Raw genomic sequence first — 20,315 nt, forward strand, 5'->3', positions numbered from 1 at the left:
AGCCGTCTCTTGCGAAGCAATGCGGCTTGTCGCGCATGTCGTCCCAGGCTGACAGACACTGGATCCCCTTTGAATGACACCAGAAGCTTAGCAAATTGTTGAAATTGATCATTTTTTTCTTTATACTGAGGTATCATTCTTGGTGAGGGCAGGATGCTACTCAGGGTCAGGGTCATACCATCCTGGGCTACATGATCGGCGAGCTCTTCCATGTCTCTTATCATGTAGTCCAGGGAGGTATGTCTCAGGTCATTCACACCAACATGAGCAATGACAGAGTCATATTTGTACTTGTTCTGGAGTAACCCGAGTGCTTGTGTTATGTGGCGGATTCTGGCTCCCAACAGGCAGCTAACAGTAACCTTCTACTTGTTCAGCCTAGTGAGTCGGACGTCAGTGTGCCTGACTATAGAGTCACCTATTACTAGTGTGTTAGTTATGTTATTTCACCTTAACGGCTGTGATTGTGTGGCACACTAATTTTGTGTTTTATGTGTTGTCTGGTTTGTGACGGGAGGTGCAGGTTGTTTGGGTGTCTGCTTTGGAGGTCTCTGATGCTTTTGCAGGTTTTTATTTAGAGCCTCCGGGTATGATTTTGTGTATTTGTGTATTTTTTGCCAGTACTGTTTTAGTAGGTCTGTGTGCGACTGGAGGTGTGGTGCAAGTGTTAACCTTCTCCTCTTGACTGTCCTGTTCCAGTCTTGGGTGGAGACAGCTTAGCTTCCAGTTTGGCTGTATAATTGCATCTCTCGCATGTGTTAGTGTTTTGTGGTAGGAGGAGAGGGTTGGCTGTGTACAGGAGGCAGTTGTAACATTGCCTCAGGATACCCAGATTCACCAGCTGGACTGGAGAGTACACCTGAAATTGCCCTTTGGTCATGCCTGAATAGTAGGGTGAGCTGCTTAGTCGCTTGGTTGGTGAGTGGTTTATAAAGAGCCTTGCAGTCAGTGTCAGGGTATATTAGTGCTTGCTATTGGGTCTGAGGAAGTGCTGGGCTGTAGGATGCTTTCTGAGTGCTTAGGTTGAGAGTTAGTCTAGTTTCAAGGGTGTGTGGAGGTTCTGTGCTATGTCAAAAAACAAGTGGTTTTGGTTGAACACAAATTTCCATCATTATTTGAAGTATTTTGTGTGTTTTCTAGTGCTTGTCTTTGTAAAAAAAGTATTGCCTTCTTTTTTTTTTTTTTATCTTTGTCTCCCCACCTGATGATCATTGGCACCCTCAGCCAATCAACTTATTAGTTCCCACATCACTGAGGATGAAAGTTGACTAAGAGGCGCTGTCACTAAGGTAGCCGTGAGGGTTAGGTTAAGGGTTTTTGTTTATGGCCCTGTCTCCTCATGCACTCCTGGCTAAACAGCATAATGGGAACATCCAATGGGATGACCTCATTGTTCATCCCTCAGTTCTCCAATTGATGCGAGTAACAAATAGCCCAGCCCCCATCCTTGAGGCATAGGAAGTTTTTCCTCAATCTCCACTTAAGAAATCACACTTCCCCTCATATGTTCCATGAGCATTTGCAAGGGAGAGGCAAGCCGTACATGCCTGTTTACTCCTCTTCCTTCCTGCCTGGCTTGTGTAGTGCTGGGATCCAGTAAACAAAGCCTCAAAGGCTGGTCTCCTACTCCACACTCATCCCTCCATACTTCTGTACCATAAAGTTAGGCCTGAAAGTATTGCTTAAAATTGCTTTTACTTTAAATTTTATGGTGAAAGATTTCACAAATCAAGGAGTGTGAACTCAGAGACAGCATTTCAAGTCAGTCATATTAGATAAGCTTTTGTGCTTCGATGGAAAGATTTCTATATATAATTGGTGGAGTTATTCTGAAGAAGTCTTTTGCCTACCACAGACGAAAATGCTCAGTTGTAATAAAAAGTTGCTACAGTTTACACGTCTGTTACATTTTCTGTTTTGTTATATAATTGGTGTATAGTTGTGTGAGTATGGAGTAGTGCACTTTTTGCAGTGCTTTGTGCAAACTGTAAACAATTGTGGAACATAGAGAAGTAAATATTAAGTTCTGAATGTAACTTTTTAATTTGCATAGATTGGTGCATTTTGCCTTTCCTTCCTTTACAAAAGTACAAAAAAGGGAGGTATTTAGGCAGTGCCTTTGTGCTATAGACCATATGGTAGTAATGTATGTTTCGCAGAGCATATGGGAATCAGGATGTTTTTTAACTGTAGCAAATAGATTGCTTTTGTATTTGTGGAAGAATTGGGGCCCGTATAGGATGGTATCTGCATTGCAGCGCTGTAAAGTGCTACAGTTTTCATAGATATTCCAAGGCCACTGAGTTTTAAACTATTTACGCCTTGACAATACTCCCTCAGGCCACATCTTTCTCCAGGAAGGCCATACTAGGAAATCCTGGAGTAAATCTCTGGATACCCATCCAGTCGTTTAGGTTGTTCTTAAAGTAAGATAGTGCATCACACCCACTTACCATGCAGGGGAAGTTTATCCAGGAGGATTGGAAGACAGTGGGTTATAAACCTGTCTTTTGTTTCAGTGTTACTTGGTAGTGATGGCACAATCTACATGTGTCTAAAGTGTGAAGCTGTAATATGATTGGGTACAGTTTGTTTTTTTAAAATATACAGTAGTTTACATCTAAGATTGTATTTTAGTATGCATCGATGATCACTTTATTGTTTGTACTGACTTTTCCAAAGATGTTTGAGGGTGGTTACTTGATTTTCCTGTGGCGTTTTGATATTTTTATAAATTACTTACATTTTATACATTTTAGAGGAGTAGCTTGGTTGAGACTGTAATAAACTAGCATTCTGTTCAGAAATGCTTCCTGCCTTTTCCTGTTGCTTAGTAGGATAGACTTAGCTTGACAGTGCCCTGGATTGGAGAAGTGGTAATGTGAACAGAGAGATGGATGCTTTAACAGATTTAATATGAGAAAATCTGGATTTACATTTCTTTAGGTCTCATTGTTCAGACATTGTTACAGCTTTGTTGGTCTTAGTATTTATTACGTTTCGTTTTTGAGAAGGCATTGATTCGTATGTGGTCTGCCGGAATAGAGGTAGGTGTACATTTTTCATGTCTTTTGTGTACTTGCATTTTAATCAGCCTGTTATTCATATTTGTTTTATAATTTTCCTTAATTGACACCCATTTTCTGACTTTGTCAACACAGTGTATTACATGATTTGTTTCTTCTGTATTTTAGGAGCTCCATGCCCACTTGAATGGCTCCATCAGTCCATCTACTATGGAGAAACTGATAGCACAGAAACCTCATCTTAACATCAATCATGATATGGTGATGATCAGAAAAGGGCAGAAAAGAACACTCGAGGAGTAAGTGGCAGTGTTTATCATAACTGGAGTTCATAGTTGATTGTGGACAACTTGAAGATCATGTTGATGTTTTGATGCGAATAAGCAGGGCAGCTTAAGGTACTTTGTGTGACCTAAGTCTAAGAAGAACCTTGTTTTTGGATTATTAAAACCAAGAACAATATTCTATGTATAGTATTGACTAAGAAATTATTGAAAATGTAGTTTTACTTTTCAAATCTGACATTTTTGGGTTTGTATTCATTTGTCAAGTATGCTGCATACATACATATCAAACCCTTTGGTATAGAGGCAAGGAATGTGTCCATATTGGCAGTTACCTAGGTTCAGTAACCAATAAAGGCAAAAAACAACATGAAAGAGACCAAAGGTACCACTGTAGAACCAACAATAAAGATAATGGGTTCAGTAAAAAGTATGAATGAACAAATGTTTCAGCTTGTGGACAGTAGAATGGAATGAAAGAGGTGTAGTACAACCTTCCTGTTCCATGGTAAGGTGAAGGAATTGATGGTGACAGGGTGACTGCTAGTGGACACAGGGAACGAAGACCACAACACTGACATGAAGGAAGTAGGGAGGAATGGCAGGATGGTAAGTGCTTTAATGCGGACTTTGCATTATGACACATTGTACCTCCAGATTAGTTGCTACTGACTACCTGCAAGGATGGCTGGTTCTAGGCCTTAACTCCAGAGGAGTCCTGTTTCCAGTCCTTACCTTCAGTAGCTGACCAGGTTGTACTTCCTGAAAACAGTACTGGGAGATGTACTTAGAAAAGGGACATGCCCAGGATCAAGGTAAGGAGCAGAAGAAACTGTTGTTAATGGAAGCTCTGTAGTGGACGTTCGTTTGGGCTGGGTACACCGATGATGAGCACTTTAATTTGTTTATTTGTGTGTGTGTATTCAAAGTCTTATGTCAGTAGCAGAGCAAAGTAATTAATTTATAGTACTAATGTCCATAATATTATAACTATGGAACTGGTAATTTCCCAGTATTTACTTTTTTTACGAAACCACCTTTGTTAATGTCTTTTGAAATAAAACACCTTTATGACCATGCATACAAGTGCATACAGTTTCAGACAATAGCAAATCTAGTAATATGCAAAATAACTCTTCAACTGATGTATCAGAATCTTGTTTCAGTATAGTAACACCCTGAAATATGGCATAGTACTTAACGTCCTGTTTTCTTTATTGGATAACAAGCAGTTGCCCAGTCTAACACTGACTGTTCATACCATAATGTTACACATTCCTTTCCTCAGGTTCTCGGAAAAAAATCATAAAAAATATTTCTCCTTTAACAATAACAGGAAGTCAGACATTCAAGTTTTATACATTCTGTAGTAGTTGAAATATCTGATCATCAGTGTAAACATCTTCAGTGAGAAACATACTATACTTCAGTGTTTGACCCCACTATGACATGTGTATGCCTCCAAGCAATGACTCACAAACAACTGTGCTTGTCTTACTGTTCAGTTTTGTGAGGCCTCCCTTTCATCAGTCCTGCTTCCCATACTTCTGGAGATATTATAGTGATGTGTAAAAGTAACAAACCTACTTTCTTGTAAATGATGTCAAATCTAAATAAAGCTGAAAAATGCTTTTAAAAATACCACGTTCAAAAATGTTCAAATACAGAAATCTCAATATTGTAAAATACTGATAATATTCTCCTAGGAAACCTTAGTACAGCAAAATAAAATAAGATGAGCAACCTGCTCATACAACTGATTTACCTGTTTTGTTGCGACTAGGTGAAAATTGGTGTCTGGCAGTTAGCACAGAAGACTAAAGTTATGAGCTCTTAATGAGGTGCTTCATTTGCCTACAGTACAAGGGTTGATTCCTTCTACTTTCTGCCTACTGTGTAACACTAAGTAAGTCAGTTATTCTGTCTCACACCTGGAAATGACAGTTGTGTCTAGTGGGCTTACTCGTTCAACAGATAAGTTAAATAAAATAAAAAAATGAATAAATAAGAATCATGTATTATTTTAAGTAATAGTATAATGGTCACATCTACCCTCTTTTTCAAAACTTTATTTCAGGGTGCCAGATGTATGCAAGTACATCTTTAAGCACTTCATGAAATTTGCACCCATATCTCCTGCAATATATATCTGTTCCAGTTTGTAAGGACACCAGCAAAAGGTAAGAGCCTGTTGTCCAATCAGTCCCAATCCCAGTCTGGGAATGGAGGATGGAGGGACATACATGACATCCCAGCCTGGGCAGGGTCTAGTAAACTCACAAACCCATAAAGCTTTTGCATTATCAGTTGCCCAATCATAGACTGCATATAATCTATTACACAGATTGAGAAACCCATGCTATTACAATATCATTTTAAAATATGGAAAAAAATATAGCAAACACAAGGTCTCAGATTGACTGTACACCCCCCTGCAAGCAAAAAAATGACACAAGAAAGTCTGTTATCCTCTTCAGCCTTATCAGCACCTCCCCAGTCTCCTGTCTGACATTCAGAATATCATAAAGTATATTGAATACTGTCACCATTCATTTAAGGTGCATAATGGCATGCCAAAATTACTACACTAAACTCCAAAGTTAACTCTTTCTATTTTATACCTTAATACAGCTGAGCAGGGAAAGTTTCCAAACTCTCATAACTAGATTGCCCCATCTGTAATGTCAGAAAGGGCTTTATCCAATTGTAACTTATATCTCTATTAAAATACAAAAACAAAGTACATTTTAGCAAGTATTGTATGAACTTACCATATCCTTGAAAAACACATTTGTAAAGGGGAACTGTGTAAACTACATCAAATTCAGTCTGCAAAATTTAGAGAGACCTGCATTCTTCTATTAATCAGAGAAACCCTATTCTGATTTGATATAGATTAGAACCGTATCGTAAATGTTAGCAGTTAAATCAGTACTTTTCACTGGTCTAACTCATCAGTTAAGTGTGAAAGTCCAAGTCAAACCTGTCCATAATGTCAGTGGCATAAAAAAACCCTCTTTATTTGCAAAACGTATGACACTGAAAATCATCTTTAGTCCACATGCTCCAGTTCAGCTTATAAATTTTTTTTATTGTCCTATGGATCAGTTGGAGAAATCCCACATCTTGTGTAATACGATCTTGACCATAATGGGGAACTGGTAATAAGCCCTCCAACAACCCTTATGGAAGTATGACTGTGATATAGCCCTTTAGCAATCCAAATATATTGTGTAGTTTCATTATCTCAAACATTATAAAACAAGAATAATAAATTTCACTTACGCTGTCGGTATTTATCATCATCTGTTCTATGAAAATTGTAAAAAATCAAAATTATGCATAGCATACAAATAACTCTTTAACTGCAGATTTAAAGCTAAAGAGTATTTTTTAGTCCATACATTGTAATAGTCCTCAAGAAACACATAGACCCCTGCCAGCGCATGGGTCTGCATGTTAACATAAACATATATTCTTGTGAGTTTTTCTTAACCCCTAAGTGTTCTGGTGGTTTGCCATCTACACTGGGTGTCTGTGCATTATTTATCTGAATCTTTCTTACATCTGTTAAAGAAGACATCATGTCACCCAGCTCTTTAGATAGTGTACTGTAGCAAACACCTTCCAACGCCTTAATTGAATCCACGGATAGTTTCTTAAAAAAAAAAAACTTTCAAAATAGTAAAGTCAATGAATTAAAGTTCAAGTTAGATTTTAAGTTCTTTAGGTAATGCTGTAATAGCATCTAAAAATCTTGTTTCATATTGAATAATTTTTTCAGAAGAATCATTGTGAATAAAATATTTTTCATTAGTCAGACCTTACCTGGCTTCCACACATGAGCCTCTACTTGTTTTTAGTGTATTAATTTCTCAGATTAAACCACAACTTTTCTTGGATATGCCACTGCCATTTCTGAGGCTGATAAAGAAAGCTGGGTAGCGAACATCTAGCATCCAAAGATACAGACTTTCTGGGAACATAAACTGCAACAGTAAGGGTCTTTACATTAGAATTATGTGGTGGTCAAGTAATGGGACTCGAACTGATCTCTGAATATTGTTTTATTTAAATTTTATTTTATTAATGTCTTAATTCTGTAAGACCACTAGGCAGAAATGCCACTTTTCAGTGATGGTCCAGCACCACTGACTAAGTGACTTGCATATAAGTCACACAATTGTAGACCGGAAGAATAAAGTGCAGGACTACATGATGACATTCGTTAGCAGCTCGTGCATGGCAACACTGTGCTAAACTACCGTATAGGTAATATCTAATACAGTGGGTGATACAGTGCTAACATGGCAAGAAATCAAGGAAGAGGCGTAGGGTGTCTGCAACATGGAAACATGCATTAAAAGTGAATGTTTTCTGCTAGACAGTTAAGATAAAACTGGTAAAATGAAACCTGCTTTAGGAAAATGTGTTTTTATACTGAGAATTGGTAGGTTGTGTATAGCATCTAGTTTGTTGACTTAAAGTACTTTAATATTCTGTACTTCTGATTCTTGTCTTCATGTTGCATGTGGGTCAATATAGACTGGCTGATAAAGGGTTTTCTTTGGTGCCTTGTAGAGGATAGAACACACTGGCAGTTATTTTATTGTCATTTGGTGAATGGTTGGTGAAACACCAAGTTGCATTTAGTCAAGTTTTACAGCATGGTACTCCTTCATTTATCCATCACCTAACCACCAGCAGCTATACCCTTCATATCAGTCTGACTTTAACTCATCTCCCATTATATCACTTGTCTCAGGGTCAAGAGAGTTACCAAACACTGTTCTGCCCCTCCCCAACCCCTAGAATTTGCCCTTACACAAAAGGAACCCTTCAATGTGAAGGGTCTGTATTCATGGAAATTCACTGGTGCTGTTGCACTGACACCAGTATGAGAAGCTCACAGTCATTTTTTTATGCTTCCTTAAGTTCATTGTGCAGTAAATGAAGTCAGCAATTTGAAGGCAGTAGACCCACAAAACAGTAACCATTTAGTTCAACTCTAAAGTTTCAGAGTGATTTAACTTCAGAATATTACTAGTTGTACCTGCATAAGTTGTCTTGCAGGGTGCAAGATTATGTACGAGATATGTAATGAACCAGTTTTCTTTCTGAAAGAGAAATTACTGAGACAGTTATTATTCTAATTTAAGGTAGGAGTTAATGTACTCATCAAAGCTACTGATCTTTTTTGGGAGGAATCACTCTGATAATTAATAACATTTGTTTTACTCACCTTCTGATTTTTATTGGTTTAGCCAGATTTCCCAAGATGTTCCTTTTCCCTCTAAAGAGATCACTTGTTTGTGCTGGATTTATGTGGGAGTCTCGTCTCTGTCAAAGTACTGCTAAAGGTGGCATTAGACTCCTTTACAGGTCTAGTGTTAGCATGTGCTCACTTCAATTCTTCTCACTGTCTGAATAATGCCGGTCCCTCATTGCTGTAACTCATATTTTGTGCTGCTTAATATCTCTCATATGGAATCAGAGAATCCTAGGATTTTTAAAGCAACTGACTCATATCCATTAGCACCTTGACAGTACCCATGCTTAGACCACACCCCTCCGCCACCTCAACCCCTAGAATTTGCCCTGGAGTGAATTTGCAAGTATCTGTCCAATTATCCAGGTCACATTTGAAGGGAAGTAGTGTATCACACTGTTTAAATTGCAGCTGGGAGTTTGTTCCAGTGGTAGGAGAGAGAATGTGTGAAGAACCTCTTCTCTTCCATGTTTTATTTGCCTACTGGTAAAAATCTAGATTCCTGGTTCTGGAATATTGGGACTATTTCATTTGTGGAGTTACAAAAAGTCCAGTATCACTGTGTACCGAATGGCATGGAAGCCAAGGCTTAGCAGTCTATAAGATGCTGAATAAATAGACAGTGCTTCCAGCCTTTTTCCGCTAGCTTAGGGTTTTTAATCTAGTGATCTTCATTAGGAGCTTTTGGGGTCTTTCCAGTTGTTTTGTATTTCTGCTAAGGTACATACCAAATGGGCAACAGTACTCAGTTGGCCTAACCAATGCAGAATATAAGGGGACAGTGACTGTGTTTAGATCGGGATGATATTCTTGTGGCAATTAGCTGCTGTGTGTTAAAGGACTTTCTAGCTACTTAGTTGCATGATGCTAAAAGGAAAGGAAATTATTGGCCAAAGTGCCAAGGTCCCTAATAACATTCTCATTTTGAGGTGGGGTATTGTCTATGCTGTATGCTGGTCTACCGTTTATGACAGTATTGCACTTCTTTGCATTTACTTTTAATCCAATTTTGGTAACCAGGTATTTGAGTGCAGGTTCTTGCTGAATTGTTATGGCATCAGATGAGAACTTGACATTGCCTGATAGTTTGCAGTTGCCTGCAAACTTGGTAAGGCAGTGCATGGTCTGGAGATCAGAAAAGTAAATGCAAAACAAAAAAAAAGCATCCCAGCACTGAGCCATGTGGCACACCACTGATACTTTTCTTAATCTGGTGAGGCATCTCCCACTCGCATTTTGTGGGTTCTGTCTTTTAGCTAACTTGCTAACTATAGGGATTTATTTGTAATGCATTAAGCTTACTATGTCATCTTGGGGGGATAGTGTCATATGTCTTTGCCAAGACAGTGTATGCTCTGTGGACATCATGACAGCTGTCAGCAGCCTGTGTTACCATTTCAAAGATGTTAACCAAATTCATTTACCAGGATCTAGCTGTGGTGCCAGTGTAGTCATGCCATAGTTTATCAGGTCAGTTATAATATGTTCCATGGCTTTGCAAATGAGACTTGTCAGGCTGCTGATGGGCATGTAATTCCATCGGTCAGTGGTGGGGGCCAGGCTTATGGGATTGCAGTAGTACTGCTGTGCACCAATTAATCAGGGAAAAAGCCTGGTACTAGACTTGAGTTAAATATTTTGAGTAGCTCTGAAGGGGAATATTTATTATTGTTTATTAAAAAAAAAATAGGTGTATTATCAGGTCCCATGGCCTTGGAAAGCATCTTCATTACATGTTTTAGTGATGAGGGGTGGATTTGAGGGATCCAGAGATAAGTAGGCTTTGGATAACCACCTCTGGAGTATAGCTCACATTAAAATTGTGTGCTAATATCTTAGTAGTGTTTCCTGGGGCAGAGTAGCTAGTGTAATTATCATTATGTTCAGATCAATGTTAGTTATTTCTTTGTTTCCTAATGTTGCTTAAAAACGTTTTATCATTGTCCTTAGTTCAGATCCTAATCTAAGTCCACGGGCTGTTCTAGTAGACCTGGTATTTTTCCCCCAAGTTTGTTGTCATATTTCTGAAATGAGGGTGTCTTCATCTGTATAATTTAAGGATTTTTTTCTTATTTTTTTGGATTTGTTATTTATTTTGGTTTGTTTTTAAATTTCACATGGTTGATACTGCCGGTTCTATACATTTATCTAAGTGGACATTGAAATCCTCTGTAAAGCTACCTGCTTTGGCAACGCTGTGTTGCTTTAAATAAATTTTGAATCTTTGCTATATAATTTAATGAGGTTAGTACATTTGAAATCTTTTGAATTCTGAAATCTTGTTTAACCTGGATTTAAAGGATTTTTGTAGGTAAATATCACTAGTTTATGATTTACGACCAAAATTAACCAGGGAAAGAAATGCAAAAGGGTGATAGTGAATGAAGATGCTACATTCGTAAGAACTAGGTCAAGCACATTATGTGCTCTAGTGAGAATGTTAAACGTCTGCTTCAAATCCTAAGAATTTATGGGCATATCTTACATTGGGATGTATACGTACACCAGTTTATTGAAGGGTAGTTAAATCTTCCTAAAATAAAGATGTTCTTGTTTATGGGAGTTCATCAAGTGTATTTAGGAACTTTTATCTGTTTATCAGGGGACAAAGGGTATCTTAGAACAGGCTGTAAACTGATATTAAACTCCAAATCATATTAAACAAGAATGATCTTAGTTCAGTTTGTGAGTCTATGAGAATCTGCCTGGAGTAATATGGCCCATAACAGTTATAGAAACACCACCACAGTTGCCACTGGGTCTGAAGGCATGGTAGGTGCACAACCCAGGTGTGGGTGGAGTCCTTTCTAGACATTTAAAGCAAGTTTCAGTAATTATATAGCTATTGCTGTGTTTCAAGTGCAGGAGACACTCAAGTTTGGGCAGTTTGTTCTAGCTTTATGCAGAGATACCCTAATGTGGTCATGGTTTAAATTTCATATGTTATGTTGGGATGTCCATTAGCCGGACTCTCCCTAAAGAAGTCATTTTGAGGGTATATAAAGGCTTTAGTCAGTATGTGGAAGTCTTGGAATGAGAGGTGCAGGCTATCTTTTGAAAAGCAAGTAAGACTGTTGAGTGTGTCATCCCCCTGGGATGACACCAACTATTTAGGCAGTTGCTGGATCCAGTTATCTTTTCTTTATACCTAATTATCATTCTTGGAGAAGGAAGTATTCGGCCACTTGAGTTTTTTTTTTACGAACAACTTGAAGAAAATGAGAAAATCATTTCAACTGGTACTACAATAAGTGTGTGTCTTTTCCCTCTACTTAAGTCAGCAAGTGTGCCTGTCATAAGCATATCGCATCTAAAGAGCATGTCAGCAAGTGTGCCTGTCATAAGCATATCACATCTAAGGAGCATGTCAGCAAGTGTGCCTGTCATAAGCATATAGCATCTAAAGAGGATGGCAGCAAGTGTGCCTGTCATAAGCATATAGCATCTAAAGAGGATGTCAGCAAGTGTGCTTGTCATAAGCATATCTCATCTAAAGAGGATGTCAGCAAGTGTGCCTGTCATAAGCATATCGCATCTAAAGGGGATGTCAGCAAATGTGCCTGTCATAAGCATATTGCATCTAAAGAGGATGGCAGCAAGTGTGCCTGTCATAAGCATATCGCATCTAAAGAGGATGGCAGCAAGTGTGCCTGTCATAAGCATATCGCATCTAAAGAGGATGGCAGCAAGTGTGCCTGTCATAAGCATATCGCATCTAAAGAGGATGGCAGCAAGTGTGCCTGTCATAAGCATATCGCATCTAAAGAGGACAGCAGCAAGTGTGCCTGTCATAAGCATATCGCATCTAAAGAGCATGTCAGCAATGTGCCGTCATAAGCATATCGCATCTAAAGAGCATGTCAGCAAGTGTGCCTGTCATAAGCATATCGCATATAAAGAGCATGTCAGCAAGTGTGCCTGTCATAAGCATATCGCATCTAAAGAGGATGTCAGCAAGTGTGCCTGTCATAAGCATATCGCATCTAAAGAGCATGTCAGCAAGTGTGCCTGTCATAAGCATATCGCATCTAAAGAGGATGGCAGTAAGTGTGCCTGTCATAAGCATATCGCATCTAAAGAGGATGGCAGCAAGTGTGCCTGTCATAAGCATATCGCATCTGAAGAGGCTGTCAGCAAGTGTGCCTGTCATAAGCATATCGCATCTGAAGAGGATGTCAGCAAGTGTGCCTGTCATAAGCATATCGCATCTAAAGAGGATGTCAGCAAGTGTGCCTGTCATAAGCATATCGCATCTAAAGAGGATGTCAGCAAGTGTGCCTGTCATAAGCATATCACATACAAAGAGGATGTCAGCAAGTGTGCCTGTCATAAGCATATCGCATCTAAAGAGGATGTCAGCAAGTGTGCCTGTCATAAGCATATCTCATCTAAAGAGGATGTTTTGTTTAGAACCTGAACATAAAATTGAATTGTGTGGTTGCTTGCTAAAGTTTTAATAAGGCAGCTAGACTGAGGCATTTGAAATCCCTTCTGACTGAGAATTACTAAAATCTAAAGAAAGAGGTGTCTAAAAAAACTTTTACATGGTAGAAAGAGCAAAAACCGAGAGCGAGACCATGAAAGAAAAGAGAGAGAAAGATGAAAATTCTAAAGAGGGCATTTCTGAATCTTGTTTTAAAAAATGTCCTCAACAAGTTCATCAGAGCCAGATGCCTTCACTTTGATATCTCCCAAACAAGGATCACAGAGACATTTATTAACGTACACAGATAGGAATGCTGGACTCAAGTGCTTCATCCTCTACAGAAATCAAATCAGCACCAGTATTAGTAGCTTTGACTGGTCTTCCAAGAATAATTTTGCAAGTAAAGGAATTACATCACCTAAACCTATATAAATTGCCATTGAAAAACATAAACTATTAATTCCAGTGAGGTATTCCCTTCCTCGGTGACATCCACAGATGCTCCTGTTGTTTCTCTACCAGTATTCTCTGTGTTAGAGAGTACTTAAGATATTCAGGAATGTGAATTTTTATTGGAAACAAATATGTAGATAAAAGCAAGAAAATAAATATTGGCCCAATCACAAACCAATTAGCTTTCAGACCTACACTAGTCATAAAAGTTTGTTTAGTTTAAATAAAGTAGAGATATTGCTCACTTTTATTATTAACTATTCCAGATGTAACTGTGAATTCTGTTTGGTCTCATTGATTAGTAACAATAATAACGATTTAATCAAATCAGAAAATTTTATAAATAAAAATGAAGAACCAGCTAACATACAAGGACAAAATGATTGATTTCAACAATTGGCTAAGCTTCTGGTGTCATTCAAAGGGGATCCAGTATCTGTCTGCTTGGGATGACATGGTCGACAGACCACGATGCTTTGCCACATATGGCCTGCACCTGTCGCTCCTAGGATTCCGGATACTGGCTAAGGCTCTTGCTGCCCCTATAGTGCCTTTTTTAGGCAGGGTTCAAGTAACAAATTCACCACCATAACAGGAACAGGCAAGCAAAAACTGAGGGTAATGCTACTCAATGCTAGAAGTCTAAATTTCAAAATGCACTCACTCGAGGCACTCCTTAAAATGGAGAACATCGATATCTGTGCAGTGACTGAGACCTGGTTCAAGACTTCAGAGAGCACCCCTGCATTACCAGGCTATAACTCATACCACACTTTTCAGCCATCTAACCTGGACCGAAACACCAAAGGTGGGGATGTGTCCATATTCATTAAGGATATCCACACCTCCAGGCTAGTTGCTCAGCAGAATGCATCCGAAGTTATCCAAGTGCAGCTAACTCTTGGCAAAACTGCAATCCAAATTGTAGCTTGCTACAGATCCCCCACCATGCCCCAGGATTCCCACTCCTCTTTTCTTGATGTACTGGAAAATATTAGGGTTCAACCAAACACCCTAATAATGGGCGACTTCAACTACCCCACCATTAACTGGGAAAACTACTCATGTACTAACTCCTTAGCGCAACGCTTTCTGGAATTCATAAACTCCAATGCCCTAGATCAACTTATTCACACCCCCACCAGGGGCAACAGTATCCTAGACCTAGTCATTACCAACATGAGTGACCGGTGTTCCACACCTGAAGTCAACTCCTCGTTGGTCCGATCCGACCATAAGCTAATCATCCTTGATATCCACATCTCACCCCCACCTCCCATTAAGGAAACCACAGTAAGAAATTTCTCCAAAGCCAACTTCATGCTTCTTAAGACAGAAGTAGTGAACTTCATGACACCCATGCAGATGGACAATACAGTTACAACTGCTGAATCCTACACACATGCGCTCTATAAGCACCTACATGAGTGCATGGATCGTGCTATCACAAACAGAACCAAGACGCTATCTTCCAAAAAAAGGAAGCCAATCTGGTGGTCCCCTGCCATAAACAAACTGTACAACAGAAGGAAGAAACTGTTGCAAAAGAGAGTAAAATCCCATGAGTGGAGGAGCTCCCTGGTCAGCCTCAGTAAGAAGCTGAGATCCCTTATAAGATCCTCCAAAGCTAGCTACGAAAATAAAATTGCCACTAATTCCAAGGACAACCACAAAGCATTCTATAGCTATGTCAAGAATCTCAGTGGCAACACCCAGATCTGCTCTGAGTTACAGCACAAAGGCATGAAAATTACAGAACCAACTGATATTGCCAACATCCTGGCAGATAGGTTCAGTGCTAACTTTACCCCACCCCCACCCCCTAAAGGGCCCATATCTATACAGGAAGAATGCAGAGTCCCTGTAATCACAACTACGCAGGTGAAAGCTGCACTCCTAAAGCCAAAAGCACAGCATCCATGGGACCGGACAACATCCCAGGCTGCATTTTACACGAACTTCAGAATGAACTGGCTCCCCACTTAAGCACCATGTTCAATAATAGCCTCGCATCAGGCTTTGTGCCCACTGAATGGCGCACAGCAACAGTTATCCCACTCCACAAAGGGGGAGCCACCACTGATCCCGGGAACTATAGACCTATTAGCCTGACGAGCCTGGTCTGCAAAGCCATGGAACGTATCATCATGGGACTCATAAACAAAGACATTGGTAACCTCCAAACTCTGGGTCCCACCCAGTTCGGGTTTGTGAAAGGCAGATCATGCCTCCTGAACCTGTTCGACTTCTTTGAGGCAGTCACCAAAGCCGTAGATGAGGGTAAAGTGGTTCACACAGCCTATCTTGACCTCGCCAAGGCTTTCGACACCATCCCCCATTCTGGAATTATAGCTAAACTCAATAAACTAGGCATAAATCCCTACATCACAAGATGGGTTGCCAACTGGCTCACTGACAGAACCCACACTGTAAAAGTTGCAGACTCCAAATCTGACCTCAAACCAGTGACAAGTGGAGTACCACAGGGTTCCGTCCTGGGACCGCTCCTGTTTGGTATCTACGTCTCTGAAGTACAGGCTAACACAGAAGACCTCTTGCTAACAAAGTTCGCAGATGACTGCAAACTAGGAGCCATAGTCAAGTCCCCAAATGATGTGAACATCCTACAGAAGGGCCTCTCTGAGACAGATGCCTGGTGTCAGAGCCATGGCCTCAAGCTCAATGCCAAAAAGTGCAGTGTCATCCTCTTTGGTAAAAACTCTGTACCTATGAACTGCCACATAGGCAGCAATCTACTTAACACTGAATGCGTGATAAGAGACCTTGGGACCCAGATGGACAGTAGTCTGTCCTTTGATAGTCACATCTCCACAGTAGTCAGGAAGTCCTTCTACGTGGCACACCTCATCATAAAAGGGTTCTCATTCAGGAAAAAAGAGGTCATCGTTACCTTCTACTCATCACTCATTAGACTCATTATAGAGTACAACGCCCCCTTTGGAATGTACCTCACAAGACATCTGCAGCAGCTGGGAAGGCCACAGAAGTACCTCACAAAGAGGATTACTGGACTCAAACAAATGCCCTACACTGACCGTCTCAAAAAACTCCAGCTTTACTCCGTAGCATATCGCCTACTCACAGGTGATCTCTGCCTAACATATAAAGCTATGTCAAACCCAGAGCTGTTGGACATGCTACACCTAAAGAAATCCAAATTCCTCCGAGCTACACGCTCTAGGGACCTAAACCTTGTCACCACAATAAACAGGACATGCTGGAGGGATAGATTCCTGTCCCAGAGACTTCCCATACTCTGGAACAGGCTACCCATCTATGTCAAGCAAAGTTCTTCATTAGCACTCTTCAAGAAAAATCTTGATGAGTGGATGGGAAATAGGAAATACACCCCGGGGATCACTTCTGTGTCTCTGCTCGTCAGTGGCACAGAAAAATAACTTTCTTGGGTGGCGTAAGCCAGGGAACCTTGTTGGCTAGGCTTGCGTAGGCCCTTGGGCCGATAGCCTAGTACCTACCTATGAACCTATGAACATGACAAGCAAAAACACATTTTTTTAATTAGGTAAGTGTTTTTACGTCAAGTTGACACTTCATCAGACCATAAAACACAGTTAAAAAGCAGCAATTAAATACCATTCATACATTTATCATGCAATTATCAATAAAACAAAACAGTTAATGATGTAAATGACTTGATTTCAAAACTGGTTTTAAAGATACCATGCCGTTTAAGCCAAAGCTGTTATGTGCTTGTAACAGTATGATCCATCTCATTTCAGCTTGCTATGTTTTATTAGTTAAATCACCCCCTCTCAAATTTTATTTATTTTATTTTATTTTACATTTGTTGTCCGGGATAGTCTGACTGAGCTGGGTAGCCCTTTTTCAGCAGAGGCCCAGGGATTAAAGCTTCACAATATTACATTAAATCTTTAGAGACAAATGACACAATTGGTTTTACAGAGGAATAGTCAGCACATTAACAATTTGAGAAAGTACAATTTTCAGGATCTCACTACAAAGGATAGTCAATATAAAAACAAGCTATCATATATCACAATTTCATTTTATCACTGTTTTAGTGTTATACAATAGGAGAAAATAGTCGGTTAGCAACAATTATGATATAAAAATCAAAGCAGATGAGGTATGCAGAGGCCCTAGTTGGGCTGTCTAGGATTCAAGGACGTTGTGTACGGATGCAGGACCACTGAGATTTTAGATGTTTTCTTGCTGAAGCCTTGAATTGCGTAGTTTTTTTTGGGATCTGATTTCTAGTGGAAGTTTGTTCCAAGATATAGAAGGATGATAACTATAGATTTTTTTATCAGTTTTGTTGCTGGGTGTGTGCATTTGTAGCAGGTCTTGGTGAGAGCTGCGTGGCTGCCTGGCAGGGTTATAATGTGAGATGAGAGGAGATAGGCTGGGACAGTAAGATTTCTGGTAGAGGATGGAGTGGACCATAAGGAGATGAAAAAGAAGTAGCTGGTGGGGAAGCTCAAGCCAGTTTAGGTGTTTTAGGCCAGACAGTGGTGAGATTTGTAGGTTTGTTGTGCTGCAAATCTAGCTACCTTATTGTAAGTTGTTTCTATCTTGTCTGTTAATGTAGAGTTGAGGTGTGTAAGAATTTGGGAGCTGTATAATAGGCTAGGTAGGAGGTAGGCATGAGCAAGGGTAATTTTAGCTTCGGTTGTGAGGAACTTTTTGTTTCGATAGAGAAGCCCAAGTTTCTGGTGTGTTTTTTTTTTTATACAGTTGTTTATATGCAAGTCAAATTTAAGTTGATTGTCAATTATGACTCCTAAGAGTTTTGTGTTGTTTTCAGCAGTGATGGAGGTGTTATCAAGGGATAGTACTGAGAAATTGATGTTGAGGTAGGTGAGGTTTTTAGGAAGAAAAAAGAGGAGTTTAGTTTTTTGGTGGTTGACAATGAGCTGATTTTGTGAAAGTCAGGTTTCAACAGAGTTGAAGGATTCTTGGGTAACAGTGATAAGCTCTGAAGGACTCTGTGAGGTGGTGATGACTGTAGAGTAATCTGCATATTGTATGAGGGATGATTGGGGCAGGAGGGATAGAGAAGATTTGTGAAGATGTTAAAGAGTAGTGGGGCGAGAAGACACCCATCTTCACTTGGAGAGAGTGCTTATGCTCAGAGAGAGAGCTAGAAAGCCAGGCAACAGTAGCAGTGGAAAAGTTGAGGTCAGACAGTTTGGTAAGAAGGAGAGAGTGGGAGACAGTATCGAAAGCTTTAGAGAGGTTGAGGAAAAGACAGGAGACTCATTTATTGTTGTCTCTTGGCTGAGAGATAGTATGGATGAAGCATAGTAGGGCAGTTGTAGTGCTGTGTTGTGGGTGAAAGCCATGCTGGGTGGGATTGAGCAAGTTTTCTTGTAGTAGGTGTTGCATGACTTGCTTGTGAATGCATTTCTCTAATATTTTTGAGAGAGGAGAGAGAATAGCATTAGGTCTGAAGTTAGACATTTTGGTAGAATTACCTCCTTTGTGTATGGGTGATGTGTAGAATTCTTTCCAGATAGAGGGAACTGCAGATTCAGAGATGGAGCAGTTTATTAAGATGGATACTGGGATACCAATGGATTCAGCAGCTAACTGTAGGAAATAAAGTGGGAGATTATCAGCAGAAGGGGAGCAGGGTTTGAGTTTGGAGCGTAGAGACTTTATGTAGTTAGTAGGAACAGGTTTAAGAGAGAGTTAGTAGAGTTTAGGTTGGAGGGTGATTATGAGTAGTAGTTAGAGCAGGAAGGGGGGGATGGGGCTTTACCATCTTTGATATGGATTTGATGAAGTAGGAATTGAAAATGGATGTGGTTTCTGCAGGTGTGTTATTTGGGTATGGTTTGGGAGAAGAAGGATGACCAGAGTGCAGAATTTGATTTACTTAGTTCCAGAATTTTTTGGGGTTGGACTTTTGAGCGATCGGGGGGGGGGGGGTTGAAGTAGTAGTCCTTCTTGTCTTTGATTATGGACTTTTTAGCCAGGTTTCTAAGTTCTTTGTATTTTCTCAAGTGGACTGGAAGTTTAGTTTTTAGCCATAGTTTCCATGTCTTGTCTCTATTTTTCAGTATTGTGTGGGTATCATATGTTAGCCATGGGACTGTACTAGTTCTAAATCGGACTGTGCAAAGAGGAGCGACTGAATTGAGGATGTTGAGGAAAGTGGAGTTAAAATAGTGGACAGCTTAATCTAAGGTGAATGTGGTTAGGGGTGACCAGTTAATTCTAGAGAGGATCATTAAGAGTAGCAGGGCAAAAGTTGTCAAGCTTACGACAGGTGATGTATTTGTGTGGCTTTGAGAAGTGAGGTGTGTATCTTAGCACTTTTATTGGGGCGTGATCACTTAGAGTGTTTGGTAAGGTTTATGGGTTGTTGTACTTTAGGGCATCGCGGAGCGGGGCTGAACCAGGTTTTCGTGTTCCCACAGAGGAAAAAAAACAATCACTGAGAAATGGCTACCCAGGGTTCAGGTAAGTCCATGGAGGATAAAAATAGTAATGGACACTGTTTAGAAGTAGGGTCAGGCTTGTAAGTAGCCACTAAGCTAGGGGTAATAAGGGTAATCAAGAAATTTACGGAGGTGCATTTTTTTTTTTTTTTTAAATAAATAAATAAATAAATAAATAAATAATTTATTTTTTGTGGGCAGGGAAACCAGGCTGGGCTGTTAGATCCCCTTTTATGGGAGCTTGCTTTCCTAGGTAGCAAGCTCTATTAGGGGAGACTACTTTTACAGTACGGTAGCCAGTTATATGTAAAGGAGAGACCTTTCCATACTTTGTTGGCAGGAGTTGGTGTGAGATTCCTGTTTCTGATAGGCTCAGTCTTGGGTACTTCACTTATGTCGGAATCTCTCAGA

General features: G+C 39.9%; 1 protein-coding gene across 3 annotated transcripts in view; it reads left to right on the top strand.

The window, feature by feature from the left end:
- ADAL (adenosine deaminase like) overlaps window positions 1-20,315 on the top strand; it is a 594,669-nt gene that overhangs the window by 66,801 nt on the left and 507,553 nt on the right. For 2 of the 3 annotated variants that reach the window (XM_044078655.1, XM_044078653.1), the window contains exon 2: window positions 3,195-3,325. In XM_044078655.1, coding sequence (XP_043934590.1) covers window positions 3,195-3,325 — 131 coding nt within the window. Of the gene's footprint in view, window positions 1-2,957; window positions 3,048-3,194; window positions 3,326-20,315 lie in introns of those variants that run through there. The other variant, XM_044078654.1, reaches the window with a different exon arrangement.

This window comes from Protopterus annectens, chromosome 7.part1 (assembly GCF_019279795.1).
Source record: "Protopterus annectens isolate FY-2018-M chromosome 7.part1, PAN1.0, whole genome shotgun sequence".
In the NCBI taxonomy this organism is placed as follows: domain Eukaryota; kingdom Metazoa; phylum Chordata; order Ceratodontiformes; family Protopteridae; genus Protopterus; species Protopterus annectens.